The sequence below is a fragment of the Elaeis guineensis genome, chromosome 5, assembly GCF_000442705.2.
Source record: "Elaeis guineensis isolate ETL-2024a chromosome 5, EG11, whole genome shotgun sequence".
Lineage (NCBI taxonomy): Eukaryota > Viridiplantae > Streptophyta > Magnoliopsida > Arecales > Arecaceae > Elaeis > Elaeis guineensis.
Genome location: NC_025997.2, coordinates 10,458,609 through 10,478,765, shown reverse-complemented (window position 1 = coordinate 10,478,765; position 20,157 = coordinate 10,458,609). Strand labels below are relative to the sequence as shown.

General features: G+C 40.0%; 1 protein-coding gene across 2 annotated transcripts; it reads right to left on the bottom strand.

Moving 5' to 3' along the window:
• Positions 1 to 5: 5 nt before the first annotated feature.
• LOC105044874 (reticulon-like protein B5) lies at positions 6 to 18,173 on the bottom strand. 2 transcript variants are annotated; one of them, XM_010922931.3, is made up of 7 exons: positions 18,019 to 18,173; positions 17,630 to 17,813; positions 16,032 to 16,085; positions 15,905 to 15,944; positions 15,178 to 15,319; positions 15,032 to 15,101; positions 6 to 762 (listed from the first exon to the last, which is right to left on the bottom strand). In XM_010922931.3, the coding sequence occupies exons 2-7, from the start codon at positions 17,811 to 17,813 to the stop codon at positions 593 to 595; spliced, it is 660 nt and encodes a 219-aa protein (XP_010921233.2). In that variant the 5' UTR covers positions 18,019 to 18,173; the 3' UTR covers positions 6 to 592. The 2 variants fall into 2 exon arrangements, with proteins under 2 accessions (XP_010921233.2, XP_010921231.2); XM_010922929.3 differs by having other exon boundaries at positions 249 to 762; positions 15,905 to 16,085.
• Between the last annotated feature and the right edge of the window lie 1,984 nt (positions 18,174 to 20,157).

Here is a 20,157-nt window from a genome sequence, read left to right as displayed (position 1 = left end):
ATATGACAAATGCCCCGACTCCCGGTTGGCTGGGTAAAATGGATCAAATTTTTCAGACCAATCCCCGTGTGTATCGATCAGGGGAACCTCCATTTTTCGAAGGCTAGTAGAGAGAGACAGAGATTTATTCATGCATTGACATCGAATTTGCAGTCTTAGCAACTATCTATTTTATCAGAACATGTTTTGGCACAATGTTACGATTGCTCCATTGTGATTCGGTATTATGGGTTTGAAACACAAAAAATAGCCTCTCCGTGGGATAAAGCTGCGTATATCTGACCCTCAAGTCTGTTTAATCTAGCTATTTTATCGTGAAGTGTCCGCATAAACTCTTCATATTGTTCAATAAACCTTGGAAAATAACAGTATTAGATCAAGGCTCACATCATAAGAAGTCAACAATGCAAAAAATAATAGAAGAGCATCTCTGTACCTGCTTCACAATAAGCATCCACCAGCGAGGGAGATTTTCAAAGACATTCGTTTCTTTCCCCATGTTCTAACCAAAAATTTCATCAAAAACCAGCAGCAGATGAAGGAAAAGCTGCAGTAGATTGTAGGAGAGTAAACCAAAGGGTACTAATTCTTCTCAAAGCTTCTTCTTATTGGCAAATGGGCCCCGAGGAATCTTTTGGAGTATTTTTTCATCAAGCACAGCATAATGCTTGTTAATTTCAACGGTTGCCTTCTCTGCAATGTTGTCCACTTGATCCTCATATTTCTCATACAGAGCTGGCGCAGTATATATAATCAGAAAAACTGCAGAGACATAATGGCTTAGTTTTTAAATGTAGCAAATAAAATGCAATGTGTTGACTATTCATATTTCCAGATATCAGAATTTCAGAAAACTTTAACCTTGATCATAGATATAAGCTTACTAGCAAGTGAACAGATAAAAAATGCAGAGTTGAGGTAATATGAAGTTCACAAACAATTTCTGGAGGATTTAGCAGTTCTAGTTGATAAATGGTTCAAAATAGTTGTCAAATTTCCTTTTAGACGTCCAGACCTTTCCTTGAAGGATTAGCTTGCGATTCTCAAATGGCTAAACCAACAAGACATTCTGAAAAATCTACACTATGAATGGAGTGCAAATGATAAAACATTTGCCAAAGTGATGCAAATTGACACGATACAATGTTTTTAAAGCAGCAAATAATCAACTGTTGCGGTTTGTTTCTGATTGATGCCGGAAAATCGAGAAGCACAATACTGGAGTAATTTGCAAAAAGATTTGGGCCAGAGGATTGTACTCCGATAAGAATCCTCCGACGTTCAAATCAAAACGCACAAACAGAGAAGTTGAGTTTTAACTCTCTGAAATGAATCGTCAGGATTTGAGTATTTATAGAGGAAAGGGCTGTGTAATTATTTTTGGTAGACAGCTGGCCAAATCTGATACGGTTATTTGGTTGTGATTCTCAAAATCAGACGGTTATATCTGGAAGATTCTCAGGATTAGGCAGTTACGCCCATAGAGCATTGACAGCTATGGCCAGATAGCATTGACAGCTATGGCTAGTTGGTGCTAGCCTTTGATCTGAGCCCGATCAATCTGTTTCCAAGGAGAGATCAAAGAGTGTGGCGTGCCGATCAAAAGTTGGACCAAACCTTTTTCATCTAAGAATTCGGATCAAGAACATGTCGACGAGAGATCGGACAGAATAGCCTCCGACCATGAGTCGGAACAGATACTTGCCAACTACAGGTCGGGCAAACCGCAACAATTAGACCGCTTGAAAGGCGCTGATGTGGACTCGATGAGTCACAATGAGCTTGAATCTTCATACATCACCGATCCATTTTAAATTACTCCTAACAGATACCCCTACTCCCTAGTCCGAACTCTGATCGGGCTATGGGAGTATTTATCTTGGCATTTTTAGATGGCTAGGGAGATGAAGAACTTTTTAAACCAAATGTCTGCGTGCAGTTTTCAGGCGAAAAAAATTGCCGAATTAATAATGAAATTTTTAAATCTATGCGGACACCACTCTTCTCTGCTGAAATGCATTAAATGTGAAGACCATCAGCCAACTTGAGCTAATGAAGACTTGACGCGCGGTCCGTTTTAGGAATTCATACCAACTTGACGTCCTCCGAGAGACGTGTGCCCTTTTATTTAAAGGGGTTTTTTTTTGTTTTATTTCTCTTTCTGCTAATTTTGATAAAATCTTTTCTCCTTTTGTCATTTTTCTTGCTCCAAAGCTCTTACAGACAAGTTTTCTTCTTTTTTCACCGTGCAAAGAATCCTCGGAAGATAGTTACTTCCTTTACATCTCTTACTCGAAGGTAAGTCCCTCTTACCTTCTTAATTTTTTCTTCCTTTTACTTCCCTTTAGATTTCTGTTTCCATGGTGGGTTTCGAAAACTGTGGGAGTGAGGGTTCCGTGCGAAAGAAAGTGAAGGGTTTGAAAAGCCCTAGGTCTAAAACCAACTCTTCGGTTGGACCTGAAGAGATCCAAATCGAGTTGACCTTGGGCGACTTGGAGTTGCTCCGAATCCAATACTACATTCCGGAAGAGTTTTGTCTTGAACTTTTTGATTTCAATGCTCGAGTCCACAGTCCATCTCCAGGTCGATTAGCGGTATATGAGAAAAATCTTCGGACTGATATTAGATTTCTTATTTTTTCCTTCATCTTTGAGCTTTTTAGATTCTATGGGATTGCTTTTGTGCTGTGCCCCCAAACTCCTTTAGATATATTATAGGGTTTCTTGTACTTTGCTCTCGGATGGGAGTCCGACCTTCAATTCCTCTTTTCTGAACTCTCTTCACATTAAAGAAACATTCATATATCGACTGACTGTATGTTTTCTCCCAGAAGGGTATCTCTCCTCTGGTCTCTGATACTCCTTCGTCTAGTCTATTCATGGATGGAAGAGCCGTTTTTTTTTTATTTCTTATACTTTGATGGACGACTGGGGGCTTTCGAACTGGGGTCAGATCGAAGCTTCATCTTTGGAGCTTATAGAGTTGAGCATCGAAGAAAAGAAGGGCTTAGGGGATCTCCTGGATCGCAACACTCCTCATCCAGATGAGCTTTGATCCGGTGAATCCCTTTTCTCAGCTGGGCTCTCCTCTAGCGACCCCAGGAGTAAGTAGGATCATTCATACTTTCTTCCTTATATATATATATATAGCTTTCTAACCCGATATTTGTTGAATAATTGTAGAAATGAAACTCTCGACAAAGGATATTATGAGATTGAAGGCTTGTCTTCTGCAGAAGAGGAAGACTCTGGCCGCTGAGATCGAAAGGAAGAAAAAGTCAAAATCTGTCGGACTCAGTCGAGAGCTTGCCACTATCGAACAAATAGTTTCTTTCGAGGCCAAAGCAATTTTGGCTACATCTGCACTCACTCCGATCCTAACCGTCGACTCACGAGAAGAAATCATCGAGCGACCTCAACCTTCCAAGACCTCTACTCGGGTCGAGTCTTCTAAGGAGGTTGACGATGATGAGGCTCTTCCCGATCACATTTCGGAGGGTCTATTTTTTCAACACTAGAAGACCGTCCGGGAAGCTGTTGAGAATTCCGTAATTCTAGTAGAGTTGGAGTAGATGGATAGGATGAGTATTTTCAGTTTGAGGAAACTATCTTTGACTATGGGTCACCAGGTGTAGCATTTATCCTGTCACCCCTCCTCCCTTTTAAACTTTCTCTAATCTAATCGATTTGAGATGCAGTTGCTCATGTTCTTGTTAACTTGTCGGACCGCTCGGTCAGACAGGCACAGACGTGAGAGACTGAGGAGAAAGCCGAGATGGAGGCTCAGATAACTCAGATGAAAATTAAAAAACTAGAGGCTGAGACCAAAAATCTCCAGGGGGCCCTTAGGCAAATCGAGGTCGATCTCACCCTTGCCCTAGAGAGGGAGAAAGAGACGGAAAGAAGGATCGAGGAGCGCATTTAAGATGTCAAGCGTTCTTCAGTCGAGGAATTCAAGGCATCACCTGTCTTTGCTGAGGAGATGGCTCGAGCAGTGGAGACATTTAAGGCATCTGAAGAATACCGCAACAGCCATATGACCTTCAGCGAAAAGATTTTTCATCAGGCTCACAAAGAAGGTTGGGTTGACTGTCGAAAGTCGATAGAAGAGGAGCATCCGGAGGTTGATCTCGCCTTCCTGGACTATGAAGATGAAGATGACGAGGAAGTTTACACTATCTCCGAGCTTCCCGTCTTCAAGAAGGAGAACGTTGCTGAGCCGTCCTCCTCTTTAATTACTGATGCAAGTCTCTCCGAACCTTCTTCAAATACAACTCCCCAAGAGAAGGTCGAAGATTGAATGCTTGTACTTTTTCTCCCCTTTTTTTTATCTCTGTAAGAAATTTTTATTTAATGAAATAAAATTATGAGCTTTTTGAATTTATCGCTTTCAATTGTTTGGATAGTTGGTAGATGATGCTTGCGATGTCGGTCTGGTAGCTACTGCTTCTTTACAGGCCACTCTTCTTCCTTCGATGACGGCAGTTAATATTAAAGCTCATATTAAGAGCCTGGAGGAGAAACTTAAATTCTTCGAAGGAGAGGCCATCGATCGGGAAGAGAGACTTCAAAAGGTTCAGAAAGAACTTGACAAGGTCTAGAAAGAAGTTAATAGACTTCAACAAAAAGTTTAGCGAGGAGTTATGGCACACAATATCGAGAAGGCACAATTGACGGAAGAGATGCAGAGGATATCCGATGCAGCGGGAATGAAGTCCGGGGCGTGGGGGCGAAATCGACAGTATATCGTCATTAGCTTGACTCTGTCTATGAAGAAATTCATGCCTTGGAGTCTCTGATCAACTGTAGAAAATTTGGATGGACGAGATCTGTGCAGACGTTGCAACTTCAAGACGAACTCCACAATGCCAGAGAGGAAATTTTGAAGTCGCAAAGGGCGTTGAGTGGCAAGAAGACCGTCGCCGCTCCCAAGGACGTACAGCAGCAAGGCATCCAAGTAACTGCTCCTATTGCCGACGTTGGCTCGAAAGAGCTTCTTTCGATCTTCCAGGACAAAAGATCTTGATCGGGAGATCGAGAACCAAAAGGTCGATCTCTGACAGGAGGAGAAGGAGCTTCTTCTTCTCAATCTCATGAGCAGTTGATGGACAGTTCTCAATCAACGATCCATACGACATTTGCTGTCGGTCGCCATTCTGATTACAGCTTCCGTCGGAATGCACTTCGAATTTTGTACCCACAGCTTGATCTGTCCGAGCTGTCCAATCCGAGATGGACATAGAAGACGCTTTGATGCAGCTATGTGAAAAACGAGCAAATACTTGCATATTTTCTAAATTCATGATTTTTCGCAAAGCGCGGTGCGTTGAAGAGGTGCAGCCAACTGACGATGCCCCACTAGCTGAATGGCTAACTTTTTCTTTTCTTCATTTTTTTTATTGTGTAATGTCAGACAAAGCTAACCAGACTTATAAATACTTTCTTGTTGGAATTAAAGTTACTTTTCCAATCATGTATACTTGTACGTATTTTTATTATATTTATTATTTTTTTATGTCGTCATTTTTTGAATCATACTAACTCCACATGGTCACCATAAAACGTAAAGACTTTAATATCTCGAGGCTGATCAAAAGCCGAGTTTCAAATATAAGCCGATTTGAAGCTTTTAACACCTCGAGATCGATCAAAGGCCGAATTTCAAATATAAGCCGATCAATGATTTTTAACATCTCGAGGCTGATCAAACATCGAGTTTCAAATATAAGTCGATTAAAAGCTTTTAACATTTCGAGACCGATCAAAAATCGAGTTTCAAATATAAACCGATATGAGGCTTTTAACATTTCGAGGTCAATCAAAAGCTGAGTTTCAAATATAAGCCGATGAAAGACTTTTAATATCTCAAGATCAATCAAAGATCGAGTTGCAAATATAAGCCGATCAAAGACTTTTAACATCTCGAAGTCGATCAAAGGTCAAGTTTCAAATATAAATCGATCTGAGACTTTTAACATCTCGAGGTCGATCAAAAGTCGAGTTTCAAATATAAACCGATCTAAACTTTTAACATCTCGAGGCCAATCAAAGATCGAGTTTCAAATATAAGTCGATCAAAGACTTTTAACATCTCGAGACCGATCAAAAGTCGAGTTTCAAATATAACTCATACTTATATGTGGAAGGACCAATGTTGACAAATCAGAGTGTTCATTCATGTATATGCTTCAGTAAAATTACAATATCATTGAAAATATATGCGGAGGTTAGTCGAGTTCCATGATCTTTGGAGTAGAGTTCCATCAAGCTGTTTCAGTTTATAAGTTTCGGAGCGTATTATCTCATCCACTTGATAAGGATCTTCCCAATTAGGTGATAGCTTTCCTCGCTCCGTAGGTTGTAAGACTTCGACATGCCGTAGCACCAGATCACCAACTTGAAATTTCTTAAACTTGACTCGAAATTGTAGTACTTGGCCACCTTTTGTCGGTAGGATGCCATTCACATAGCAGCTCGTTCCCTACTCTCCTCAACCAGGTCAAGATTGGTTCACAACCATTTAGAGTTGGTATCTTCATTGTATTCCTCGACTATGAAGGAAAGAAGTCCAATCTCAACCGGTATAACTACCTCGATTCCGAATGCGAGGTTGAATGAAATTTTTCAGTCAAAATTTTCTAAGTTGTTTGGTATGCCCACAACACATGATATAGCTCATCCACTCAGGACCCTCCAATCCGATTAAGTCTAGCTTTCAAGCCTTGCAAGAGAGTCCAGTTCGTTACTTCGGCTTCCTCATTTTTCTATGAGTGTCCGACTGAGATGAAGCATTGTTCAATTTCAAGATCTTCACAGAATTTTTGGAGCCGTGAGCCGCTGAATTGCCTATCATTGTCAGTTACCAACGCCCTCAGGAGACCATAGCGGCAATAATGGATTTTCAGATGAAGTCTTTAACTCTAGCTCTATTATTCAGGCCAGGGGCTCAACCTCTATCCACTTTGTAAATAATCAATGGCCATTAGGAGAAATTTACGCTGACCTGAGGCTTGAGAAAAGAGACGTAGGATGTCAATTCCCCACTAAGCAAAAGGTCATGGAGCGACGATAGAAGGGGCACCGCTCCCTCTGGTTGATGCTGAACATTAAAAATCCTCTAACAACAATCACATCTTCTGACAAAATTGGAGGCATCCTTTTACATTGAGGGCCAATAATAGCCTTATCAGAGGATTTTATAAGAAAGAATCTTTGCGTCCAAATAATTTCCACAAATCTCCTCGTGGATCTCTCTTAGTGCATAGTCTGCTTCAGATGATGGTAGACCCTCAGAAGTGGGAGAGAGGACCGCTTATCCAACTATCATCATGAAGCACATAGCGGGCAGCCTGCTTGCAGATTTTTCGAGCTTTCCGACTGTCAGATGGTAATTCATCCAATCTGAGATACTTCAGTAAGGGATCAATCCAGCAAGACTCTTCTTCAATTTGCTGAACAGCAAGCGGTTCTTTCAGACTTGAGTTCTCTAATACCTCGATATAAGTTTCTTTTTGAACTTCGGACGATAGAGAGGCTGCTAGCTTTGGCAGCACATCCATCAGTGTGTCTTGTGTCCGAGGTACCTGTCGGATATCAAAGCTCAGAAAAGATGTAATTAGTTCTTTTACCTTTTCGAGGTATCTCTTCATATTCTCCTCCCGAGCTTCATATTCGCTCTTGACTTGCCCGTCACCAGTTGAGAGTCATTGAAGACCTTCAAGTGTTTGGCTCTCATATCCTTTGCAAGTCTAAGCCCGACAATTAAAGCCTCATACTCTATTTCATTGTTGGTGGCTGAAAATTCGAACCGTAGAGCATACTCTGCCACATCACCTTCCGACTCGGTTAAGATAACCCCGACTCCTAATCCTGATGAATTGGAAGACCCATCCACGTGAAGAATCCACTAGTCGTCAAGATCATGGTCCATATTTATTTGTTCCTCTAGCGCCATTGAGCTGCTCTCCGCAGCCTCTGAGCCCTCCTCATCGGAGATGGTGCACTCAAGGATGAAGCCCGTAAAGACTTGAGCTTTGATTGAAGGCCTTGGGCGGAACTTAATGTCAAACTCATAGAGTTGCAAGGCCTATTTTGCAACATGTCCCGATGTGTCCGGACGGTGGAGGACTACCTTGACTGGTTGATCCGTGAGCAGCACTATTGTATGAGCTTGAAAGTAAGACTGGAGCTTCTTTGCCGTGATGACTAAAGCAAATATTAATTTTTTCAACTTTGTGTACCTGATCTCAGCATCCTGAAGGACCTTACTTGAGTGATATACTGATATTTAGATTTGTCATTCTTTCCGGATAAGAACCGAACTAATTGTTGATGGAGACACAACAAGGTAGAATAATAATTCTTTTCCAAATTGGGGCTTTATAAGTAAGGGTGCTGAACTAAGGTATTGCTTCAACTCTTCAAATGCTTTCTGACACTCAATCATCCATTAGAAGTCCCGCGACTGCTTAAGGGTTTGGAAGAAAAACAAACATCTCTCAGCCAATTTGAAGACGAAACGATTGAGACAATCCTTTCGATGAGGCACTGGACTTCTTTTACATTTCTTGATGGGGACATCTCCAGAATCACCTTAATCTTTTTCGGATTCACCTCGATTCTTCATCGGGAGATCATAAATCTGAGAAATTTTCAGAACCAACTCCGAAGGTACATTTTATGGGATTCAACCGTATCTGAAATTGACGTAGGGTGTTGAAGATTTCTTGGACGTCGGCTATGTGATCTAAGGTGGCTCGACTTTTTATCAATATATCATCCACATAGACCTCATATTGCGATTAATTTGATCCTTGAATATCTTATTCATCGATCGCTGATATGTTGCCCCAACATTCTTTAGCCCAAAGGGCATCATCCTGTAACAATAGAGCCCAGAGTCAGTAATAAATACCATTTTCTCCTCATCCTCAGATGCCATCCGAATTTGGTTATAACGGAAGAAGGTATTCATGAAAGTGAGGAACTCGTGCCTAGAAGTGGCGTCCACCAATTGATTTATTCGAGGGAGAGGATAGCTGTCTTTGGAGCAGGCTTTATTCAGGTCAGTGAAGTCGGTACACATGCGTCATTTTTTGTTTGCCTTCTTGACTAGCATTATGTTAGCGATCCAGTTAGGATACATTGCTTCTCGAATAAAGCCGGTCTTGACCAACTTGTCCACCTCCTCAGTAATTGCTTTCTGACGCTCTGGGGCAAAGCTTCTCTTCTTCTGCTTTATAGGACGAAAGATCGGATCCACTCCCAAATGGTGAGTCATCATCTCTAGATCTATGCAGGCATATCCGCTGTTGTCCAAGCAAACAGGTCCGCATTTTTCTGCAAAAGAGCAGTTACTCGAGCTTTGGTTATTTGATCTATAGATGATCCGATTTTCACAGTTTGATGGTGATTTTTCTTCCATAAGGGGACCTCCACTAGATCCTCAAACGGCCAAGCATGCTTGCTGGCTAGATCATCGCGAGCGTCCAAATCTAGTGAGAGTTCAAATTGGGATGCCCGGCTGTTCCTCCATTCGCAGCTTAGCTGCAAAATACTGTCGGACCATGACTTGATTGCCTCGGACTTGCCCCACTCCACCTTCTGTCAGAAACTTCATCATCAAGTGGTAGCTCGATACTATTGCCTTCAGTGCTTCTAGACTTGGTCGGTCAAGTATTGCATTGTAGGCTGACGACATTTAGCACAAGAAAATCAACATGAACAGTCGCCTGCCTGGGTTTGGTTCCCAAGGGGCAATCTGATTGTCCCCTATGGAATTACCGAACTTTCAGAGAAACCTTGGATTGGAGTACTAAACTTATTCAACTGTTCGGGAACAAACCCATTGCAGTGAAAATAGCAAAGTACAAAATATCAATAGAACTTTCATTATCGATGAAAACACAGTGTATATTATTGTCAACTATATTAGCAGTAATAACCATCGTATCATTATACAGGGTTTGTACACCTTCAGCATCTTATTCTATGAAGATCATTGGCTCCTCGAGCCAAGGCCTCTTTGCCGCATATGGCTCCACCGATCCAGACGACCCCCAGTTATCATATGAATTTCATCCGCAGGGGTCGATCTTCTACTACCGTCTGCCCCTTCTCCTGTGGTTGTGCTGGTGCTGACTAAGGTTGAGGTTGAAGGGGCTAGCGTGTCGTTGCCAAAGGGCGGGATGTCTCCACTGTTGCTGCTCAGCTCTTGGAAGATATCGACATAGAGGACCTTGCTGTCGAATGAATCGATCCAGTCTTCCCTCCCGGATCAAACGCTTAATTTTCTCCTGGAACTGGTAACAATCTTCAGTACCGTGATCATGGTCACAATGATAGGGCAATACTTGTCTAGATCATGATGCTCCAAATTTGTCCACATCTTAGCCCATGATCAGTGATAAAAGCTATTTTTCCTCATCTCCAGGCGCCATGCGGATTTGATTATAGTTGGAAAAGATATCCATAAAGCTGAGGAGCTCATGTCCAGAAGTAGCATCCACCATTTGGTATATCCGAGGCAATGGATAGCTGTCCTTGGGATAAATCTTGTTCAAGTCAATAAAGTCGATGCACATGCATCACTTTTCGTTCGTCTTTTTAATTAGGACAATATTCGCCAACTAATCCGGATACATTACTTTTTTGATGAAGCCAGCTTTGAGTAGTTTGTCCACTTCTTCGAATATGACCTTCTGGCACTCTGAGGCGAAGCTTCACTTCTTCTGCTTCACCGATCAATAGATTGGATCCACCTTCAGGTGATGGGACATCACCTCCGGATCAATGCCGGACATGTCTGCAGCCGACCAGACATAGAGATCTATATTTTCATGCAAAAGAGCAGTTAGCCAGTCTTTTGTTACCTCATCTAGTTGTGAGCCGATCTTCACTGTTTGCTGGGGATTCTTTTTCCTCAGCAAAATCTACAGAAGATCCTCGAATAATTGGGTTCGTTCCTTGGACAGATCATCTCGAGCATCCAACCCAATAGGAAGTTCAGGTTGGACCTCTGCTTGGGATGGCTGGCTTTTTGCTTGAAGTTTGGCAGCAAAACATTATCGAGCCATGGCCTGGTTGTCTTTGATTTGTCTGACTCTTCGAGGTTGGAAACTTCACTATCAAGTGGTAGCTCGACACCATGGCCTTTAGAGTCCACAAGCTTGGACGGCCAAAGATTGCATTGTAAACTGAAGAGAGCTTGACCATCAAAAAATTGACTTGGATCGTCGTCTATTTTGACACAGTACCCATTGTGATGGACAGCCTAATCATCCCCCCCGAGATAATGAAACCTTCGGAGAAACCCTGAATTGGGATATCAAATCTATCTAGTTCATTTGGTGTAAAACCTATTTGGGCGAAGATAGAGAAATACAAAATATCAATCAATCTTCCATTATTAATGAATACACGGTGCACATTAAAGTAGCAATATTCACTGTTACAACCACCGCATCATTGTGCGGGGCCAGCACACCCTCTGCATCCTGCTTAGTGAAGGTAATGGCATCTTCATGCTCATCTTCGAGCCTCGATCTCTTCACCTCCGAAAGCTCCACCGGTCCGATCGACCTCCCAGTTATCATATGGATTTCACTTCAAATGGGTCAGTCTTCTACTACCGCCAGTCCCCTTGCTTCCTGTCTTACTGGCTGCACTGGTGCTGATTGTGGCTGAGGCAAAAAAAATGACTGCTGAGGTAGAGGAGGTGACTGTTGAGCCCTTGGAGGAGTTCGTCGTGGAGATGCACCCCTGGATGAAGTGGTTCAGTCTTCCCTACCTGATGAGCCTCTCAATCTCATCACGGAGCTGCATGCAGTCTTCAATATCGTGATCGTGGTCGCGATGGAAGAGACAGTATTTATTTGAATCAGCGCAGTGCTTTGACTTCGTCCGCATCATTGGAGGCTCGGGCAGCTCAGCTCGAATGTCCATCAACACCTCCCCCTGGAGATATTCAAAGATGTGTAGTTAGTGTAACGCTTAGGAAGAGAGGGTCGTCGATGCCCTCTCGAAGGGCTCTAAGATCGATGGCTTCGGCCCTCATTTTTCTACCTTCAGAATGGGGACCGAGAGCTTTGGCGGGTTCTCCACTCTCGCCTTGGAGAGCACTCCTTGTTCTGCCCTGCCACACCAAAACTAGCAGGAGTTTCTTCTGCGAAAGCTTCCTCCATATGGGCATACTTCTCTACATCGGCAAGCATATTCGAAAAATCCCGGAGACAAGTCTTAGTCAACGATTTTTTCAAGTCATTCTTCAATAAGCCGTCCATTATCGTGGCCATCGCGGTCGACTGGTCCAAGTCGTAGACCTCCAAAGTCGCCGCATTGAAATGGTTGACAAAAGTGCGAATTGACTCACCCTCCCTCTACTTGGTAGTGTGGAGATAGTCAGATCGCTTCTGCTGTCGTCGGCTACTAACAAAGTAACCGACAAACGATCGGCACAGATCTTCGAAAGAGTGGATGGAGGTCGGCTTCAGGTTTGAATACCACTATCGAACGATCCTTTTAAGAGTAGCAAGGAATGCTCGATAGAGGATGACATCTGCTGGTCCTTGAAGGAGCATTGCCGCCTTGAAGGAGTATTGCCGTCTTGAACGTCTCCAAATGATCGATGGGATCGACGATCCCATCGTAGACCTCAAATTGGAGCACTTTAAAATGCTAAGAAAGTGGCTCCCGCATTATCTCCGACGCAAAAGATGGCTTGCTGTTGAACCTATCATAGGGCTGCATCGAGAAACCATTATTGAGAGCATGATCGATTTTTCCCTCAAGTGCTTGGAATCACTTCTCTATAGCAAAATCTTGGATAGTACAGGCCTCGGATTGTTGAGGAGAGTGGCGATCGGGGGTTGAGTCGTGCCCCGATTGTGGGTTAGGAGATCGCCCCTGGCTGGTTGCTGGGCTTTCAGACGGCTCTAGTGGGTCTGCCTCCTCTCTGGGCTCTGAGAAAGCACCTGTGATTGCTCTGGTTATGGTGATGGTTGAGAGGCCAGATTTGGTAGGGATGCCACCACAAAAGGTGCGGGTGGCACTGCCGAAAGAACCAGTTGCACCATTGGATGGGGTACAAAAGCAGCTTGAATAGACTGTGATGCCGTCGGTGGAGACGCCAGAATAGTCTGAACCGCTTGAACAGCGACTATTAGATTGTGAACCTACTGAAAGAGTAGGTTGAATTGATCCGCCATGACCAGTGCTGGCTAAACTGACGAAGGAGTCATCGTCACCAGTGGCTGTGCTTGGTTGGCAGCCTGGCTCCCCACCTGACGGGAGGCCGGCATTGGAGAGACGAGATGATACTCGTTTCGGTGGCATGAAGCTGCGAAAAGTATGCCCTTCCTCTATCTGTTGCTGCTCGTTTCGGCTAGGTCGGAAGATGGACACCTGATCCTCACGTAGGGAGTACTGAAGTGACCTGCAAAAAAAATTCGGACAGAAAGTTTTCGCTTCTACGAAGACCCTCTGACACTCAAGTCAGATTTAAAAAATAAAGGAAACAGCAACGAATTCTCTGAGTGATTGCTTAACTTACCTTGATCCTTAGGACTTTGGTGATTTATAAAAAATATTGTCGAATAGCTGGTTGAACAACTGTGAGATCGTGCAATTTCGAGATTGCAGCACCGTTCAACATGCCATAGCAGGCAAGATATTTCAACTCTCAATCACTCCCATAAAATCAGAAGAGTTAGTTATGCTTGAGCCTATCCATTCGAGGTGGACAGCTGCAGTATGTGTCCGGAAGCTGATCGGCTGAGACTATGAAAAATTGGTCAAAGTAAATAATCCATGTAACAGATCAGAGATAAATAGTTCTGCTCTACGTATCTCAGTTTTGCACTTGGACCGATGACTGCATGGACAATTCATGATCTAAGGTATCAATAACAACACGATAGATCCGAGACATTCAGGATACTACCGTAATAAAATCAACGTAAGGTTGTGCTTCTTTGCCAACACCAAAAGAAGATGAAGGCCTAAAAAAGGCAACCACCCGTAGGACTTCGATCTGCAACATGGCACCCATCTCCACGGCAAATTCTCATCATATTTCTCAAACATGCTTTTACAAGAAACTCTAGTTAAATATTTATGTTTATCTTTAGTTGTTTCAATAGGCAAGCGTTTTTTGTTTCTTCTACAATGCTACATCATTTTAATAAAACTATAAAGCAAGCTTGTCTATAGTCTGGTTGCACCCTCCACATGGGACGAGGTTCAGGGTATGAATCTTGGTGGTGTTGTTTCCCAATACTTACTCCCAATACTTACCCAATTCAATAGGTGGTGATTACGCCATTATTCTAAGAACAAGAGTATCTGTGTGTGTGTGTGTGTGAGAGAGAGAGAGAGAGAGGGTTACCTAATTACAATATTCTGGATGCATCAGACTTTATTCTAAAAAAGGATCATATATCCTGCATTTTCTACCATAATATTACATTTATCATATTAGTATGTTTTCTTTCTTTTCTTTAGTAGAAACCCCTTGGCTATGTTTTCTTTTCAATAAGCATATATGTCTCTTATAACACAGATTAGTTTTATATGCACCAAGAAAGGTTTAAAGGCAAATGACTGGCCATTACATGTAAAACTTGAGAACAATACATAGAAAAATGATATCATGATCTATGAGAGAGACAACTACCTTGATTGGTTGTCACTGGGTGTTGATACAATATTTTTTGAAAAAAAGGAAGAAGAAGAAGAAAAAAAAACAAAACCGGCTTCAAATCTTGAGGTGGGCTTTGTCCCATCCTATTACCACCACCATCCCAACCTCAACCAGAAAAAAAGGAAAAGAACAAGGGGAAAAAAAAAAGAGTATGATGATCTAGGAACTCAACTCTCCACAATAAAAAGTGGAGAAGAATTATTGTTGCTTCCATTTTAGACAGAGTAACATGTGACACTGGGAGCATATATATCTGTGTGAATCAAAATATCTAAGATGATTGATGATTGTAGTCAGTCATGATGGTACAACCAAGTGATGAAGAGGAACTGACCCATATAGGAAAGTGTTAAGAAACTAAACCAGTTGCCAATTACAGAAACAACCCACAAGCCTGCAATCACCTGCATAACAAATTTATATGCTAAGATAATGAGCGCAAACAGCACAAAGGAAAACTAGAAAGTACCAGTGTTTTACCATCAAGAATTGCTTCAATTCTTTTCCTGAAGCAACATATCTGAAAGTTGCAAAAGCTCCATTAATATGATATCTTACTGCTTGAGCTATGTTCAGAAACATGTCCTCAGGCAAGATAGCCTCAGGAAATTTTGGAGGGGACCTGAATTTCAAAATTACAGAAAAGTAGACTAAAAATGAATAATTTCTGTAGCACAAAAAATTAAAAATATATAATCATTAAAAATAAAAAAGAAACACTTTCAAACTACTCTCAGTATGGTAGTCGCAAGGCAAAAGCTACAAGTGCTCCCAGAAAAAAAGAACACATGAAATCAGTTCCAAGATGTGCTATCCTACGAATAAGCAACTATTAGATAACCTAGGGCGTTCTAGGAGGCCCAGAGATTCAGAATGTTAGCTCTAGAAAGGGCCTTTAAGATAATGATATGCTTCTCAACTATTTAATTAGATTTATCCATCATCCTGTTTGGAAATTGAGGAATTTCAGATGACAGGAATCATGAATCAAATGCATATTATATGGTTAAGCATTGTTCAGTTATATGGTCAGCATAAGACCAACTCTACCTTAGTGTAAAAATTATCATTAGTATAAAAGCATAGGTATTTTCAAGCAAAGACCCAACTCAAGCAACTTATGTTACTCCAAAAACAAGTTATCTAGGAAATTTTAGCTCAAGAATAATAGTTCCTCAGCTATAGTAAAGAGTAAAAATGTCCTTACCTGTTGACCAAAGAAGCTGCATTAGACCAAATAAATGATACTGCAAGTAAAAATATTAGAGAGTGACAAATAAATGTCAGTAGGTGATAACCCATCCATTCAAAGAGAAGCCAAATAATGGTCACACCAGCAAGTATGCCGCCTGACATTTGCTTGTTTCTCCATAATATAATATCAGCAGCTGCAAGCACAACGAAATAATCAACGAAGGGCATAAGTATATATTGAACCAAACAAACAATATAAGCAATAAAACATTCAAGCAAAGATGCTAGCTCTAGTAGATGGCAAGATGACATAATCCTCTTCCTGATACCTTAACTAAAGCACAAATGGACTTCACCTCACTTTTCATAATACCATCTTCACCAGATAAAAAGATTGTCTTTATCAGCATGAGATAAGATTTGCTTCATGAAAGTCGATAATGAATCCGTTAAATGTACAAGCCAACAACAAATCCTATGTGCAAAACATATTTATGTTCTCACAAATATTTACACAAGAAAGTCAAGCACATATGCATCTTCCACAACAATTGTTTAACATAGGTTATTGAATCTAAGGGGACAACAGCAATCTTGGAAATACTTGAACAAAAAAAATAAAAAGAAAGAAAGAAAAAATGAGAACCATTTGGCAACTAAACCAAACTTCTTGAAAGATATGTCCACACACTGCACATAACTCATCATGAGAAGGAAGAACACTTCTTACATCGACTTCATAAAACCAAGGAAAATAAAAGGCAATGTAGAGAGAATATTAATATTTGAATATGTATCATCATATTAATATTTAACATGCATTAATATTTAATACATACTAATTTTAAATAACTCAGGATCTTCAAATTGTAAGTAGATATTAGAAATATAAAGCAGACTAATTTTTCTACATACTTGGGGGTGGGGGTGGAAATCATGGAAAAACATTCAACAGTAACATAGGAAAAACCTTTGATATTTTTTATGGCATAAGATATGGTTCTCTATATATAATCACGACACACAAGAATAAGTATTTAAACCAGAAAATTGAATATATGAATGCAACACCAAACAGCTAATTATCTATACACACCTTATTTCAACTAAAAAAAGTTCAAACATGACAAATGTGTCTTACATCAAGATCAGCACATAGAAGCAGGGCCGTTGATGGCCAGGCTTCCATCACCTAACACCAACATTGACTGCTCTATGACAAGCTTAAGGTCGATACACATGTCCAGTGGCCAAGTTCAGGTAGAATGACTGATTAACTTGGTCCAGTAAATTGATGGTGTAGGCTCCTCCATTACATGACCCAAGATCCACTAGATCTTGACATTCTAATTTCATCAGTTTAAAAGGTCTTCAATTTCATTTTTCTAAAAAAAAAAAAAAACTCATTTGTCTATCTAGTTCTCAATATTGATATAACTTCAGAATAAAGTCCATCCATACTTTCCATGACTACAATTGACACTTGAAATACTTGGCAGTACTGAGAACCTACTTATCTGAAAAACCAACACATCCCTTCCAGCTCTCCACCGGTAACCCTTCCTCAATCTACCAATGCTCCTGTTTAGATTCAGTATCATAAGCCCTTCACCAATCTCTAGACCATACCAATAGATACAAGTATCCAATTTACATTGGCTGGTGAATACATAAGACCGAACAAATGGTAAAGATGATAATTTTAAAAAATAAAAGATTTTTTATGACAGAAAATTACACTTTCCCCCACCAAGAACGGTGTGCACCGGTCCCTTCCTTCCGAACAATCTTTTCTTCCTGGTACTGTGAAAGGAGGGCTTCTTATTATCAGAATCTGAAGAGGATGAGGACCCTCTGTATTCATGGACCTTCTCGGTGATTCTCTCCGTGATGGAGGGGTGCTTTCCAGCTTCTTCTGACATCTTCCCTCAAATCCCGTCAAAAAAAAAAAAAAGCAAACAAATGAAGATCTAACCCTAAGAACAGATCAAAAAGCCTCAAAATATTCGAAACTACCCCAAAAAAAAAACTACAGAGAGCATCATTTCATAAAAAAGACAACAAAAAAAAAAGAAATATAGAAAAAAAATTCGATCAATTAGTAAGGATCGAGGATTTCAATCTTACAGTGTTGAGATTAGGATTGCGACAAGGGTTAGGGTTTCTTTTTCTCTCTCTTTGGCCTGCGTTTCCTTCGCTACCTCTCGCTCGTTCCCCACTCGCTCTTTTTCCTTCTCAAACTGAAACGAAACCGGCAAAAGAGGAAGAGTCGGACGCGGGGCTCCAATATGGCCAGCGCCTGGAAAATTGTACGGCTGCGCAGCCCCGAGACTGCATCCAACGGACACCGGGAGTTTGCCGTTAGAGGTGCATGACGGAAGCATAACGTCGTTGGGTTTATTTACTTTCGACGTGGAACGAACCCCGGGACTCGAGGAACGGCAGGAAACGATTTCGACTTGGAAGGGCGAAATGGGAAAATGAAGCAGATGGAAAGGATATTACGCAGGCTTGATGAGATTAAGGTCGACATATTAATGTATAAAAAAATTATATTTATTAAACACCATTTTAGTTAGTTATTATTACCAATACAATATTAGTTAATATAATTATCCCTGTAACTATTATCACAGAGAAATATTGATTATGTAACATATGATATGTTAGAACCATATAAAATTAAATCATTGGCAAGATTATTATGCTATCAAGCAAAAAGTATCATAATAAAGTCCATAACAAGCTATCCAACTAAGTGAACCATCGCTTTAAGGATGGTTCTAGACTCAGAAATTCTCGTGCGCACAAACTTAAAAGGGCCAAAAAAAAATGCTATGTTCTTACCCGCTTAATTCCTACAAGTGATAGTTAAATTAGCAATATTTTTAAAAAAATATTGAAATTAAATTTGAGTGTAGAAAAAAGATTTTATATTTACAATAGACATGAATAATTTATAGTTTCTTTTTATTTAATTTATTTTTATAATTTTTAATAATCTATTGTATAAGGTATATTATGGAAGATTTGGCTCAAAAAATAGCCATATATCTTCTGCTTGAAGAAAAGATTCACCTTCACTCGCATGAATCTACCATTGGATCACCTACCATGCAGATCTCAAAGTGTTATGATAGGATTGAAATCATATTGGATATTAGCATATCTATATTTATATTTATTTTATTTGACGAATATAAATATGAATACGGATATTATTCGGATATAAAAATCTACATCTATATTTATTTTAAACAGATACAGACACAATTCAGATATTAAAAATATGGATATAATTATGGATATAATTATGAATATAATTTAGATAATTAAATTTTATATTTATATAATTAAAAATATTATTAAATAGATGATAAATCAAGTTAATAACATATTTATATGGTTGTACAGTTTTCTTAAATATTAATAAGTATCATATAAAATTATATAGGATTACATGTAGATTTGGATATTCGGATATGGATTGAATAGTTATCTATTTATATCCATATCTCTTTTTTTTATTGATATGTTTATGGATATAGATATTAGTCGGATCCTCAAATTTCTATCCATATGCAGATTGATTCAGATATGAAAATAGATTTAGATGGATAATATCCATATGATTTTCACCCCTAGCTATGAACTATGCTATTAATCCATATGCATAAATCACAAGGTAATAATGGATAATCCAATAATAGACTCATGCAAATTCTTTTTACATGAGAAAGCTACGCAACCAACCTATATAGAAATCTCTACACCGTGCGGTCATGCGACATGCATTTTGGTTCAACAGAGAAAAAAAAAAATCCACAAAATCCCCTATATATATATATATATATATGTGCACGTGCGTGCGCGCGCGTGCGGACGTAGATTTGTAAGCCAATCATATTTTTTGCATCTGCCTATGAAAGGCATAAGCTGAGTGGTCCATGGTCAAAATATTTTACACATCACCATATGGTGAGGTGTCAAAAAGTACAAACTGCCAGTGAGTGGTAGCCGGCCCAAAAGTAAGCCAACTAGCTAACTCATCATTGACAAATATGCATTATACTTGAGATATAATATAATTGATAAACATAATATTTCGAAGACTATATATCAATTTATTCAAAAATATATATTAAATTACTAAATAACTAATTTGCTAAATATGTACTTTGTATCAGTGAATACTATATTTTAAAAATAATATATATAATATAAATATAAAAAAATATATATATATAAAAATATAAATATATATAT